General features: G+C 46.2%; 1 protein-coding gene across 3 annotated transcripts in view; it reads right to left on the reverse strand.

The window, feature by feature from the left end:
* LOC140489338 (uncharacterized) overlaps positions 1 to 13767 on the reverse strand; it is a 42473-nt gene that overhangs the window by 7380 nt on the left and 21326 nt on the right. For all 3 annotated transcript variants that reach the window (XM_072588789.1, XM_072588791.1, XM_072588790.1), the window contains exons 5-7: positions 10282 to 10425; positions 7237 to 7378; positions 6128 to 6594 (exon numbers count right to left, since the gene is read on the reverse strand). In XM_072588789.1, the coding sequence (XP_072444890.1) occupies positions 6128 to 6594; positions 7237 to 7378; positions 10282 to 10425 (753 nt within the window). The remainder of the gene's footprint in view (positions 1 to 6127; positions 6595 to 7236; positions 7379 to 10281; positions 10426 to 13767) is intronic.

Genomic DNA, 13767 nt, shown 5'->3' on the forward strand with positions numbered 1-13767 from the left:
AAAATTCTATCCCCTTTGTTCAGTACCCCTAGAGGAAACTGTTTCTCTCCACCCACCCTATCAAGTTCTGGATGAATATTTTTGACTTAACTTCTCTTAAAAAAAGCCGCTCAGGTGGGCGACAGGAACGTCACATTTTACTCTGCTCTGCTCCAACAATCCTAACCTCAAATCTCCATTGCCAGAGAAATGACTTTAGCGCTTCCTTCTCTCACAGCTTGTTCTCTCCTGCCTCACACTTAAATCATTGCAATTCAATTTAGAACTAAAGACCGCTCCCAACTCCCTTTTAACCTCAGCAACTGAAATAGTGCAGACCAAACTAAATTTCACACACATATTTCTTTGAAGAGGAGGAGGGAGAAACGTGTCAATTTCCTCAGACCGAGTGTGAGAGAGTCATAGGATTCAAATGGGGATTTTCAACATCCTGTTGAATCCAGCCATGACAGACGGTGTAATTTGAACTCGGTGAAGTCTGGAAGTAAGAACCTAATGGCAATTATGAATCCACTGTCAATGGTTGGAAAATCCCATCTTGAGAAAACCATCACAAATGTCCTTTAGGGAAGGAGTCTGCCATCCTTACCTGGTCTGGCCTAGATTGGACTCCAGACTTCGAGGTTTACAAACTTATGAGGGGCATGGATAGGGTAAATCGGCAAAGTCTTTTCTTTGGGGTCGAGGGAGTCCAGAACCAGAGGGCATAGGTTTAGGGTGAGAGGGGAAAGATATAAAAAGAGACCCAAGGGGAAACTTTTTCATGCGGAGGATGGTACGGATATGGAATGAGCTGCCAGAGGAAGTGGTGGAGGCTGGTACGATCGCAATATTTAAAAGGCAATTTGATGGGTATATGAATAGGAAGGGTTTGGAGGGATATGGGCCGGGTGCTGGCAGGTGGGACTAGATTGGGTTGGGATATCTGGTCAGCATGGACGGGTTGGACTGAAGGGTCTGTTTCCATGCTGTACATCTCTATGACTCTATGACCCACAGCAAAATGGTTGACTCTTAAACTGCCCTCTGGGGCAATTAGGGATGGGCAGTAAACGCTGGCCCAGCCAGTGACACCCTCATCCCGTGAACAAATAAAAAAAGTATCCAAATTGCTGAACTCCACAGAGAAAAAGCACAGTATATTATTGTAGAGACAGACACAAGCTTGATTTATGATGATCATGATTGTATTAAGTTTGTTGATAGTATAGCTATTGGCACATTTAGGATTGTTAAGCAAGTTTTATCCAATCACTAGATCACATCTAATAATAAAGATTTAGTTTTGGGTTTTGAAAGTAGAGCCAGGGGAGATATAACTAGATTTGTTTACAATCTCTACATCAATGTCTGTCACTTCTAGAGTATTCAGCTCTCTGTGAACAGGAGGGTTCAGACCTAGAGCTTTAACCTGGGGCCTGAGGGAACACATTCCCCCACAGCTTCCCCTATAGCAATACCTCAACCAGAGGTCAAGCATTCCTTGTGTCGAATAAATTTTGATGAACGTTTGAAATTTGATATCCTTGATGACCAAAAAACCCATCTCATGTCTCTTTGCAATTCCGTGCTGAGAAGCAGACTTGTAGCCAATCCCGTTCCCAGTTCAACAACCCATCCTAGCAACCAACATTTGGACTGCTGCTGCTTTATCTTGTAACCTAGTAACAAGACCTTGCATTTTCCTATTCCCTTTGTCCTGGAGGGACTATCTTGTCTCAAAGTTCCACAGATACCAGCCACCCTCTCATTGCAAAAGAAAATCTCCCAACTGCCTATGCTGCAGAGAAAAAGCGCTGGCTAGTGAACTGTGCAAGACATCACAACTGGTGAAACCACCCTCAAAAGTCAGCATTAACGTGAGTGCATGTTCCATACATTCAAGCAACCAGCAAATTCAGGCCATTCAGTCCATCAAACTAGCTCCACCAGTCACAACTGATCAGATTTTGAGTTCAAATTTCACAGACTTGCCTAATGCCAATAGTTTCTTGATTAATCAGGGAGTCGAAGGCTGTCAATAGCAGCCTTCAATGATCCCGCCATCTCCACCATGGGAGGTGGGAAAAGAGAGATGTCCAAAGACCCACAATCCTCAACGGGAAAAAAAAAAGCCCCATCTCAAATCTTATTTTTAATCTGTGTCACGTAGGTTTAGTCTTTCCCAGAAGGGGATACATCCTTTCGGCATCCACTCTATAATAGGATCCTGAGGGGACTTGACAATATGCTAAGACATAGGCCATTCAGCCCATTGAGTCCACTCCATCATTCAATGGGATCACAGCCAATCTCAATCCTCAACTCCATTTTCCGGCCTTTTCCCCGTACTCTTTACTGATTTAAAAATAAGTCTTCCCAGCCTTGAATATACTTAATGATCTAGTCTCTAAGGCCTTCCACAGGAAAGAATTCCACACATTCACTACCCTCAGAGAAGGGAATTATTCTTCATCTGGTTTCATTGAGATGACACCCTCTGGTCCTAGACTCTCCTACAGGGGGAGCCACCTATCGAGCCCTAACCAAGCCCTGTAAGAATCCTCTGGTTTTCTCTCATTCATAGCTCCAATGAATAACAGGCTCGATCTAATCAACCTCCCCTCATAAGAAAATCCCTCCAAATCGGAGGAAAGCATCGTGAACCTTCTCTGGACTGCCTCCAATGCCAGTGTAACTTTCCTTTGTGCTTCACAGGACACAAGCCTAAACTGTCCAACCTTTCCAAGTGACAGAACACCACCATCTCATAATCCCAGGTATCAGACGGGGGAAACCTTCTCCAAACCACTCCTAAAGTATTTATATCCTTTCCTAAAAGGACAAAGACTAAAACTGTGCACACCTTACTCAGTAATGTTCTGTTCAAAACTGGAGAAAGAAAACACCCTTTCTTTTACATCCCATTACTTTGTGATAAACAACGTTCTGTTTACCTTCTTAATCACCTGCTGTACCTGCAAACTAACTTTGAGAGATTCATGCAGCAGAATACCCAGATCCATTGGTATTGCAGAGTTCTGAAATGCAGCTTCTCTCAGTTTATATAATACGCTGTTCTCTTCCTTCCAAAATGGCCGCGTTCACATCACATCACATCCTATCTACCACTGTCTCGTTCACTGTCACCTTGATCTGCTTTCTGCTGGATCGCTGCTTTCTTGTGGGCGGCTCGGTGGCTCAGTGGTTAGCACTGCTGCCTCACAGCGCCAGAGACCCGGGTTCAATTCCCACCTCAGGCGACTGACTGTGTGGAGTTTGCACATTCTCCCAGTGTCTGCGTGGGTTTCCTCCGGGTGCTCCGATTTCCTCCCACAGTCCAAAGATGTGCAGGACAGGAGAATTGGCCATACTAAATTGTCCGTAGCGTTAGGTAAGGGGTAGATGTAGGGGTATGGGTGGGTTGCACTTCGGCGGCGCGGTGTGGACTTGTTGGGCCGAAGGGCCTGTTTCCTCACTAAGTAATCTAATCTAATCTATCTACCAGATTGTTACTTGCTGACTAGGTCCCTTTATAGCCCCCTTTTATCCTGTTCACAACTCGCAAAGATACATAGGAAGGTCCCACCAGCAGATTTATCAGCCATGAATTCCCCAAGTTATTAATAATTGCCCCAACATAGAGCCCGGTGGCAAACCACTTGGCATGTCCTGCCAACCAAGAGAAAACCCACTATGCTCACTTCCTGTTTCCTAATCGCCAACCAAGTTTCTGTCCATGTTAATCTTATCCCACACACCCTGAGCTCTTACGTTGCAGAGTCATTTTTTTAAAAGTGAGACATTGCCCTCTGGTTGATCACTTCTAGTTGGCAGTTTCTGTCCAGGGACCAAACAGCAGGAACCCCCAGTCCAAGGGCAGAGAAACACAGAGGTCACCTCACTGTCACCTTGGAAATCATCAGCCTCGTCACAGCCTGGGATCCAAGTTTGAGAGAGGTCAAACAGAGTCAAAATGCAGCACGCTTGGAAATTGACATCTAAATGCAATTAGTTGCCACTAAATCCAATTTGATAAACACCTGATGAAAACTCCAGGGCTGGGTAACACAAACCTGAACGATCCTTCAAAACACCCCACACACAAAAAATAAAAATCAGCGTTACTAATCAATCGACGTGGAGCTGGGAAAACAGCAGGTCGAGAGAGTGTGGTGCTGGAAAAGCACAGCAGGTCAGGCAGCATCTCAGGAGCAGGAGAATCGATGTTTCGGGCATAAACCCTTCATCCGGGGTTAACTGATGAAGAACTTATGCCCGACGTGTTGATTCTCTTGCTCCCCGGATGCTGCTAGACCGGCTGTGCTTTTCCAGCACCACACCGTCAACGCTGATCTCCAGCATTTGCAGTCCTCACCTTCTCCTCCAAAACAGCAGGACAGACAGCGTCCAAGTAGCAAAGTCAACATTTCAGGCCAATACCCTTCATCAGGGCTGTATTTTCCCAGCTCCACATCTATTGACTCTGACTTTCAGCACCTGCAGTCCTTACTAATGGAGTAAAAGATCCTGGATCCATGAGCTCAGAATGCCCTGACTAACTTTCCATGGCAAAGCATTTAAATGCGGTCCCCGTTGTGGGAAACAGCAGCTACTAATTGTGCACAGCAAGATCACATGAATGGCGACAAATCGACAAGCCTCGTTGAGTTTTTGTTTGGGGAGTGATTGTGGTTGAGCCGGGGAGGTGGGGGGGGGGGGGGGGGGGGGGAAGGTGGGGGGGAGGAATATTCCCCAGGACACTGGGGAGAACCCACCTGATCTTCAGGAGAGCGGCACTGCATTTTACTATCCACCCATCGAGCAGATGGGGCAGTGGTTTGGCACTGGACCTGAAAGATGCTATTGTTGATGGGAAGGACTGATGAGTCACCCGTCTCGAAAACTATGTCCAATGCTCCTACAAGTTGGCCCATCAGAATGGCCTTCACATCTCTCAAAAAACCAAACCACTCCCTAACAAAACACATCCACAAACTGAGCTCCATATCTCACACCTTGACCCCATCCAATGCCCTGCATCCCTATACTAAATTCACACTATCTTCCAGATCCCCCATTGACCTCCCAAGCATGCTCATCTTATCTGGGACCTTAGACAGCAATACCTAGCCAATTAAAAGTTCTCAGATGTACAGCACGGAAACAGACCCTTCAATCCAACTCGTCCATGCTGACCAGGTTTCCTAACCCAATCTAGTTCCACCTGCCAGCACCCAGCCCATATCCCTCCAAACCCTTCCTATTCATATACCCATCCAGATGCTTTTTAAATGCTGCAGTTGTACCAGCCTCCACCACTTCCTCTGGCAGCTCATCCCATACACGTACCACCCTCTGTGAAAACATTGCCCCTTAAGTCTCTTTTATATCTTTTCCCCTCACCCTAAATCTATGCCATCTAGTTCTGAACTCCCCCATCCCAGGGAAAAGACCTTGTCTACTTATCCTATCCATACCTCTCAGAGATGTTCATCATGGAAACAGACCCTTCGGTCCAACTAGTCCATGCCAACCAGGTATTCTAAACTAATCTAGTTCCATTTGCCAGCATGTGGCCCATATCCCCCTAAACCCTTCCCATTCAGATATCCATCCAGATGCCTTTTAAATATTGTTACTGTACCAACCTCCAGCACACCCCTCAGCATCCAACACTCCAGGGAAAACAGCCCCTCCCTATAGCTCAAATCATCCAACCCTGGCAACATCCTTGTAAATCGTTTCTGAACCCTGTCAAGTTTCACAACATTCTTGCGATAGGAAGGAGACCAGAACTGCTCACAATATTCCAACAGTGGCCTAACCAATGTCCTGTACAGCTGCAACATGACCTCTCTCATCTTGGTTTTCCGACCCCTTTCCCGCTTCTGTAAGCTCATCCGGCCCACCGTGGAGACATCCATGCTCCTCTAAATCTGGCCCCTTTAGTTTCCATGACATTGATTGCTTCACTATTACTAGCTGCGATATAAATACAATTCAAAGTTGCTGCGAATAAGGATTTACAAATGCCGAGTTGGAATAACTCTGCTTTGAGGAAGGTACAGTACTGTGAAGGTATTCTCTCTCATCTCTTCAGATTAAGAAGCTTCATATAAAAAAGGAAAAAACAAAAATCACTTACCATCCGCCTTCTCCTTTCCAACAAGCACATGAGGAGAGCTATGTTCAAAAGGACGCTGATGATAAGAATAATTACAACTGTTTGTGTTGCTGTTGGAGAGATGATCGCACGGGGTTCAGTGCTGCAGAATGTTGCTGCCAGAGGGCTATTGTTTCCGTTGTTTGAGGGTGTTGGGTTGACACTGGTTTGGTCTATTGTAGCAGCCAGGCTGCCATTCACTGAAGCCAGAACAGTGCTGGTTCCATTGGTTGAGCTCGTGAGGTTCCCATTGGTCCAGGTTGGAGACGGATTGGTTCCATTGGTCAAGTTGGTCAAGTTGTGAAGGGTCACAGTTAGAGTGGGGTTGGTTGTATTGCCAATAACCGCACTGGTGGGGTCATTCCCAGTTCCATTGGCAAACACTCCCGGCTCCATCGAAGTCGCTGTGGCATTTGTTGTTACATGAAATATTGTCGCCTCAACGTCTCCTAAAAATGTGAAGAATGGGAAATAAATCCTCACGTGCATCCTTCAGACTACAGTGACCAATACGCCGGCATGCAGAACAGGGAGGGATGGGAGCTACAGGTTACACCGAGACATGTTTACAGCAAAGTGAGAAACGAGCTCCACTACCCCATGCTGAGCTTTACCAAGTTAGGAATAGGGATGGACCATAAATGCTGCACTTAATGTGGGGGAAGGGGAGTGGGATTAATTTGATAGTTTGTCTAAAGAGAGCTGATATGTGCAATGGGCCGAATGATCTCCACCATTTCCTCTGGCAGCTCATTCCATGCACGTACCACCCTCTGTGTGAGAACATTGCCCCATAGGTCACTTTTATATATCTTTCCCCTCTCACCCCAAGATCCTCTAGATCTGGTGCGATGCCATGAGGAGACAGGAATGCAGCTTGTTGCTTGTTATAGGACCCTGGTCAATTCCACATCCAAGGTAATAGGGAAATATTACATTCCTCCCACTCTTCCATGTCACTGCTGAGCCCCAAACAATCCCACGCCCCCCTCCCCCCCCCCCCCCCACCGCCGAGAACAATGAGCACACTAACCCCCCACCACCTCACAATACGATGACGAGTGAAGCTGCAGAAATTGGGATGTCCTTACCTGACAGGCAGGTGGATAAAGTGCATCGTCCAAAGTCACATTTTTGCTGCTTGAAGGTAGCGCCAAAATGTCTGAAGTGATCCATCAAGTTCAGGAGAAGATGTGAAGAATTCCACTGCACCATTTCACATTGAAATGATTCCTGGAATGAGGAATAAAAGGTGTCACCATTAGCAGGGACACATAACTTTAAAATACAAAAAAAAACAAGAGATATATCCTCAAAAGCATGAAACAGTCCAATGTAGTGCCAGAAGTGATTCAGTCTGTAGCACCATATGCCGAGTCAGGAAGTTGCCCCCTTCAAAAGGCTCAAGGGTACACGTTGGGTAACAATTTCCAATATGATCCCAAGGGAGCACAAGACTGTGGCAGGGAGAGATTTTCCAAAAGAGATTTCATTGAAAAGGGAAAAACAAGGCCTTAGTTTCTGGACAATGATGATGCAGATTCAACAAGGAGGTGGTCCTGACCAATCTTTATCCCTCACAATCCCACCTTGGAAAAGTATCATTGCTCCTTCAGTGTCACTGAGTCAAAATCCAGCTACACCCTTCCTAATGGCATTGTGGGTCTCCCAACACCAGATAGACTGAAGTGGCTCAAGAAGATAGGTCACCCCACCTTAGTCAGCGTAATAAGGGATGGTCAATATGGCTGGGTCACACCCACATCCCACAAATGGACTAAACAAAGGCAGACTGATTTGACCCCTCATGCATTCTTCAAAATGGGAGGTCCTGCATGTTCATAACTAGTTCTTAAAAAAGGTCCTTTTTTCTCCTGAGCAAAACAAAATCCTGAAAAGATCAACTTTCAGTACACTCAATGTGAAACCATTAGCTGACTGAATTAGAAAGCTTTATTCCCTTTATTTATTCATTCATGGGACATGGGCATGGCTGGCTGGACCAGCATTTATTGCCCATCCCTAATTACCCAGAGGGTAGTTAAGAGTTAATCACATTGCTGTGGGTCTGGGGTCACATGTCTTCTAGACCAGGTAAGGATGGCAGTTTCTTCCCTAAAGGACATTAGTGAACCAGATGAGTCTTTCATAGCCAGTGGTTTCATGATCATTAGACTCTTAATTCCAGAATTCAAATTCCACCATCTGCCATGGTGGGATTTGAACCTAGGTCCCCAGAACATTAGTGGCATCATATTAATCCAGAGACTCAGCTAGAATCAAGATTAGAGTGGTCTGGAAAAGTACAGCAGGTCAGGCAGCATCCGAGGAGCAGGAGAAAAAATAAATAAATAAATAAATCAAACAAAAAAAAAAAATCGACATTTCGGGCAAAGGCCCTGATACCACAAGGCCATCTCTTGTAAAGATTATGTCTTTTTATTTGTGTTATTTTTTTAAAAAAAGTTGTAAACTGAAATGAAAACAGACGTGTCCTTCAAACCAAGGATAATTTCATGCTTTGAAAACCAGTAATTTAATTTTCCATGTGAACACTGTTTGTAAAGCAGTGCGTTACAGCAGACAAACTGGAATTGCAGAGCTGTGTACAAATGCAACTTTGGGTAGCAAGCTCTGGATTCGTGACCCGTTACCAAGGCAAAGGTTTTCTGCCTGCCAACAATGAGGTGATTGGTTCTCGGGTAATCAAACAGCTAGCGGCTGTGAGACCCACTCAGGAACTTAAACGGTTGTCTGCAACATGAGGTAAGCCTGAAGCAGCCTATTATCAGTATCTACCAACTCCCTGGAGTTGTTCAGGGAGAGGTGGACACCACAGGGAGCGGAGTACTTTATTTCCCACTCCAACTCTATTTTGATTTAATCCCTGCCCACCCCTTGATCACACAGCATTGCCCTTTGATGTGAAGGGCACTGCTGGTCACTGGCCACCCCTGGTGTTTCCTTTCTTCCTGGTGGTGGGAAATGAATAAAGATTTGTCCATCTGTTGTCTTTCTCGGTGTCTCACACCCACACACAAAAACATATAACCAGGAGAGCCCTTTGATGAGAAGGGCACTGCTTGTCAGAGAAAAAAAAAACTCTATTATCCTTACTTCAGCAGAGGCCGGACTTTGTGACCGTCAGTCAGTGAGTTCTTTTAAGGTGAGCCACCCTGCTACTCTTGCAAATCAGTGGAAATATCCAGACAAAAACAAAGAGATGAAGCAGCAGTGTTCTGATCAGCACAAGGGGCATCTCAACAGATCCCACGAACAGTAGCCTCGGAACTGTTTTCCCAGTTTTCCCTCTGTCCATATCACCAAAGTTTCCACTGCAGCATACACCCCACCCCACCCCCATCTACGTCTCTCTGCCAGTTGGTGTAAGGGGCAGGAGGGTATAATGGCATTAGAGTTTTAATTAATGGAGTTATAAGCCCATGATTCACAAATATTGACCTCATGTATCTTTGTTTGTAATAAATAGCAGCTTTTGTTAAGTTCAGAAATCTGACCTCTTCTTCTGTCTGAGGAAGGGTCCCTGGACCAGAAACGTTAGCTCTGATTTCTCTCCACAGGTGCTGCCAGACCTGCTGAGCTCTCTCCAGCAACTTCTGCTATGGTTTCGGATTTACAGAAATCGCTGTTCTATGGGGTTTTTAAAAAGTGTTCTTTTATCAATGTGGGTTGAGAAAACAAGTGGTCAAAAAGCAAGGTGTTGGAAAAGCACAGCCAGTCAGGCAGCATCGGAGGGGCAGGAGAATCGATGTCTCGGGCATAAGCTCTTCGTCAGGAATGAGTGAATTAGAAATTCCCGATGAAGAGTTTATGCTCGATATGTCGACTCTCCTGCTCCTCGGAAGCTGCCTGACCTGCTGTGCTTTTCTAGCGCCACACTCTCGACTCTGACCTCCAGCATCTGCAGCCCTCATTTTCTGAGTACAAGCAGCCGAGGGAATTGTGTATACATTTTAAAGTCGATAACTTTTGTGATGGCCCCCAGGAATATTGATGTTACTGTAGATTGTGCTGGGAGTCAGGGTGGAGAAAGGTGGGATATGTTAGGAGTAGTGTGAACTCTGAACTCTGCCACTCCTCCAGCGCCCCACTTCAAAAGATCTTGGGAAACTTACATTAACAGGGCAATCTTCTAGAAATTTCAGCTCCCGCAGGACAGCGAGAGTCAAATTTTGAAGCTCATCCATCGAGTGACGGTAAAGATGTCCAATCGACCGATTCAGGGACAACATTGCCTGCAGATCAACGCAACAGCTGTCCTATGGGAGGAATAAGAGAGGTTGACAGCTCGGGTAGGCTAAGGAGATGGTGACTATCATTGTCATCAGAAATTCCAGAAAAGACCAATAGGATGAGGTTCTCAGACCCTGAGAGACAACCTAGTAATGTCCGTTAGCTATAACTCAAGTGTGGAGCGTTTACCCACATCTCAGTTGTTCAATCATTCGTGGGATGTGGGCACCTTTGGCTACGCCAACATTTATTACCCATCCTCCATTGCTCAGAGGGCAATTATGAGTCAACCACATCACGGTGGGTCTGGAGTAACATGGAGGCTAATCCACATAAGGATGGCTGTTTCCTCTCCTGAAGGGCATTAGTGAACCAGATGAGATTTTCCTGACAACGAGCAATGGATTCATGGTCATCATTAGACCCTCCATTTATCAAATTCAAATTTTACCATCCCCCGTGGTGGGATTTGAACCAGGGTCTTTACAACATGACCTGGGTCTCTGGATTAATAGGTGAGTGACATTACCACTCGGCCAGATTGTGGGTTCAAGGCCCAGCCGGGACACACACTTCAGGATTAACTCGCAGGGCTCGCAGAGTGAGCTCAGCTCTCCTGGGCATGCCAGCTCTCAGGTAAGACCTTCAACAGAGGTCTGTCTGCCCGCTCAGCGGGATGGAAAACAATTTCAAAAGAAGAATACAGGAGTGGTAAGGAAGAGTGGGAAGGCCAGTAATCCTGTTTGTTAACACACTGCTGTTTGTGGGAGCTTGCGGTGTGCATAACCAGCTGTGCCATTTCCTGCATCACAGTGACCATACACTCATTGGGACATTCTATATAAAAGGGTGGCACGGTGGCTCAGTGGTTAGCCCTGCTGCCTCACAGCACCAGGGGCCTGGGTTTGATTCCACCCTTGGGCAACTGTCCGTGTGGGGTTTGCATGTTCTCCCTGTGTTTGCATGGGTTTCCTCCGGGTGCTCCGGTTTCCTCCCACACTCCAGGGATGTGCAGATTAGCCATGGGAAATGCAGGATTACAGGAATAGGGTGTGGGTCTGAGTGGAATGCTCTTTGGAGGATCGTTGCAGTCACAAATAGCCTTTTTCCACACAGTAGGCGTTCTATAAAGCAGGGCTATATAAGCGCAAGTCATTCTTTTATTCGGGGTCAACAGGTAGAAGATGCTGCAACATCTGGGCAGGCAGGGAATGGGGGGGGGGGGGGGGGGGGGCGGGGGTGATAGGTATTGATGGACTACTGCGGTCACCTCCTCACTCACATACGTGGAAGGTCTGGTGCCAGGCTGGAGAGAGGGGGAGGGGGAGGAATCCACTGAAGGGATGAGAAATGAGGAGGAAGGAGCCTTGCAAATCTGTGAGCCAGTTGGGTCAAATGGTGGCCGTGTGTTACAGCACATGGGAATGGGTAGGAGTCTGCTTTGCCTTGGAAAAATGTCATCCAAAGAGTCACATGGTGGTGGCCACGTGCTGCCCGTAACATGGATAACCTGGAATCTCTCACCACCCACCACTGGCATGAGGCATGTCAGGGTCATTCGGCACGGAAACAGACCCTTCGGTCCAACCCGTCCATGCTGACCAGCGTTGGGAGGATTTGCAGGTGGACACTCCATGCGTTATGGGTGTACTCAACTCCTAAAGTGGAACTCGAACTCAGAGCTTGGGTTCAGGGGCAGGGATGCCACCCACCAGCACCACAGGACCTCCTGTGAGGAATGAACTTCCAGAGAAGTGGTGGATGCGGGTACAGTCACAACATGTAAAAGACATTTGCATAACAGCATGAATAGGAAAGGTTTGGAGGGGTGTGAGCCGGGGTAGGCAGGTGGGACTAGCTTGGCTTGGGAACATAGGTCGCACCGAAGGGTCTAGGGGTCAGCACGAAAATGACCCCTAGAAGCAGAGCCAATAGAACTTTACCACTCATTTCCAGGTATCAATCCCATAAACCTTCTCTGAAGAGCCTTAAATGAGATCACCAAAAGGTGCACACAGCATTGACAATGTGGACTCACCATAAAAGAATGTTATTCTAAAGTTACGTTCAATCATTTTGCAATAAAAAGGGATAGCATCTCAAGAGCCTTTCTGATGACATGTTGTACCTTTGTGACTCATCTACCGAAACACCCAAATCTCTTTGCACTGCTAAATTCCACACCGGTTCTCCATTGCAGCAACCCTCTGCTTTTTAGGCTTCCTGCCAATTTGAGAGATATGCATTGTTCCACATTACACCAGTGTTTGCCTGGTCACTCAACTCATCAATAACCATCTGCAATCAGACTTGCTTACCTACTCTGGTGTCATTCAATGACTTTCGATGCCACACCTTCACTCAGACTCCCTACAGTGTGGAAACAGGCCCTTCGGCCCAACAAGTCCACACCAAGCCTCTGAAGAGTAACCACCCAGACTCATTCCTCTACCCTATTAATCTACACTAAGGCACCTAGCCTACACATCCCTGAACACTGTGGGGCAATTTAGCATTGGCCAACCCACCTAACCCACACCATCTTTGGATTGTGGGAGGAAACCCACACAGAGATGGGGAGAATGTGCAAACCCCACACAGACAATACCCAGAGGGTAGAATCGAACCCAGGTCCCTGGCACGATGAGGCAGCAGTGCTGACCACTGAGCCACCATGGTCAGCTAAACTATTGATGTAAATTGTAAAAGGATGGAGCCCCTAATACAGAACACTGCAGGATCCCACTCATCATATTCTGTCAATCAGGTAAGACCCATTCAGGTGTCCTCTATTATCTGTCAGCCAGACAGTCTGTAATGTTTCTCATTCAATATGGAGTCTTCACTTTCTGATAATAACCTTTGAAGTGCCAGTTTCTGGAAATTCAACATTTAAAAGGCATCTGGATGGGTACATGAATAGGAAGGGTTTAAGAGGGATATTGGCCAAATGGGACTAGATTAATTTAGGATTTCTGGTCGGCATGGACAAGTTGGACTGAAGGGTCTGTTTCCGTGCTGTACATCTCTATGACTCTAAGCAAAGGCTCTCTTTTAACCAAAATGTACGCTACTCCTTTGAAAAGACTCCAATAAATTGTATAAAATAATTGTTCGATAATTAAACATTGCTAAAAATAAAGACATTTTGTCAAAGCTTTAGGTCTTGCACTCAACAGGACCATTCACAAGAAAACCAATTCAAGGAATAAACCAACATTTGTCCTGCACAAGGGGAAAATGCTGATTGGTTGGCAGGTTGACTCTGATTGGTGGAGGAGCTGCTGTGAAGAATGCACCCATTAAATGATGATCAACAGTTAACAGCCAGGCTCTGTTAAAATTTGAAATGGGTAGGCTTATGCCAA

This window comes from Chiloscyllium punctatum, chromosome 18 (assembly GCF_047496795.1).
Source record: "Chiloscyllium punctatum isolate Juve2018m chromosome 18, sChiPun1.3, whole genome shotgun sequence".
Lineage (NCBI taxonomy): Eukaryota > Metazoa > Chordata > Chondrichthyes > Orectolobiformes > Hemiscylliidae > Chiloscyllium > Chiloscyllium punctatum.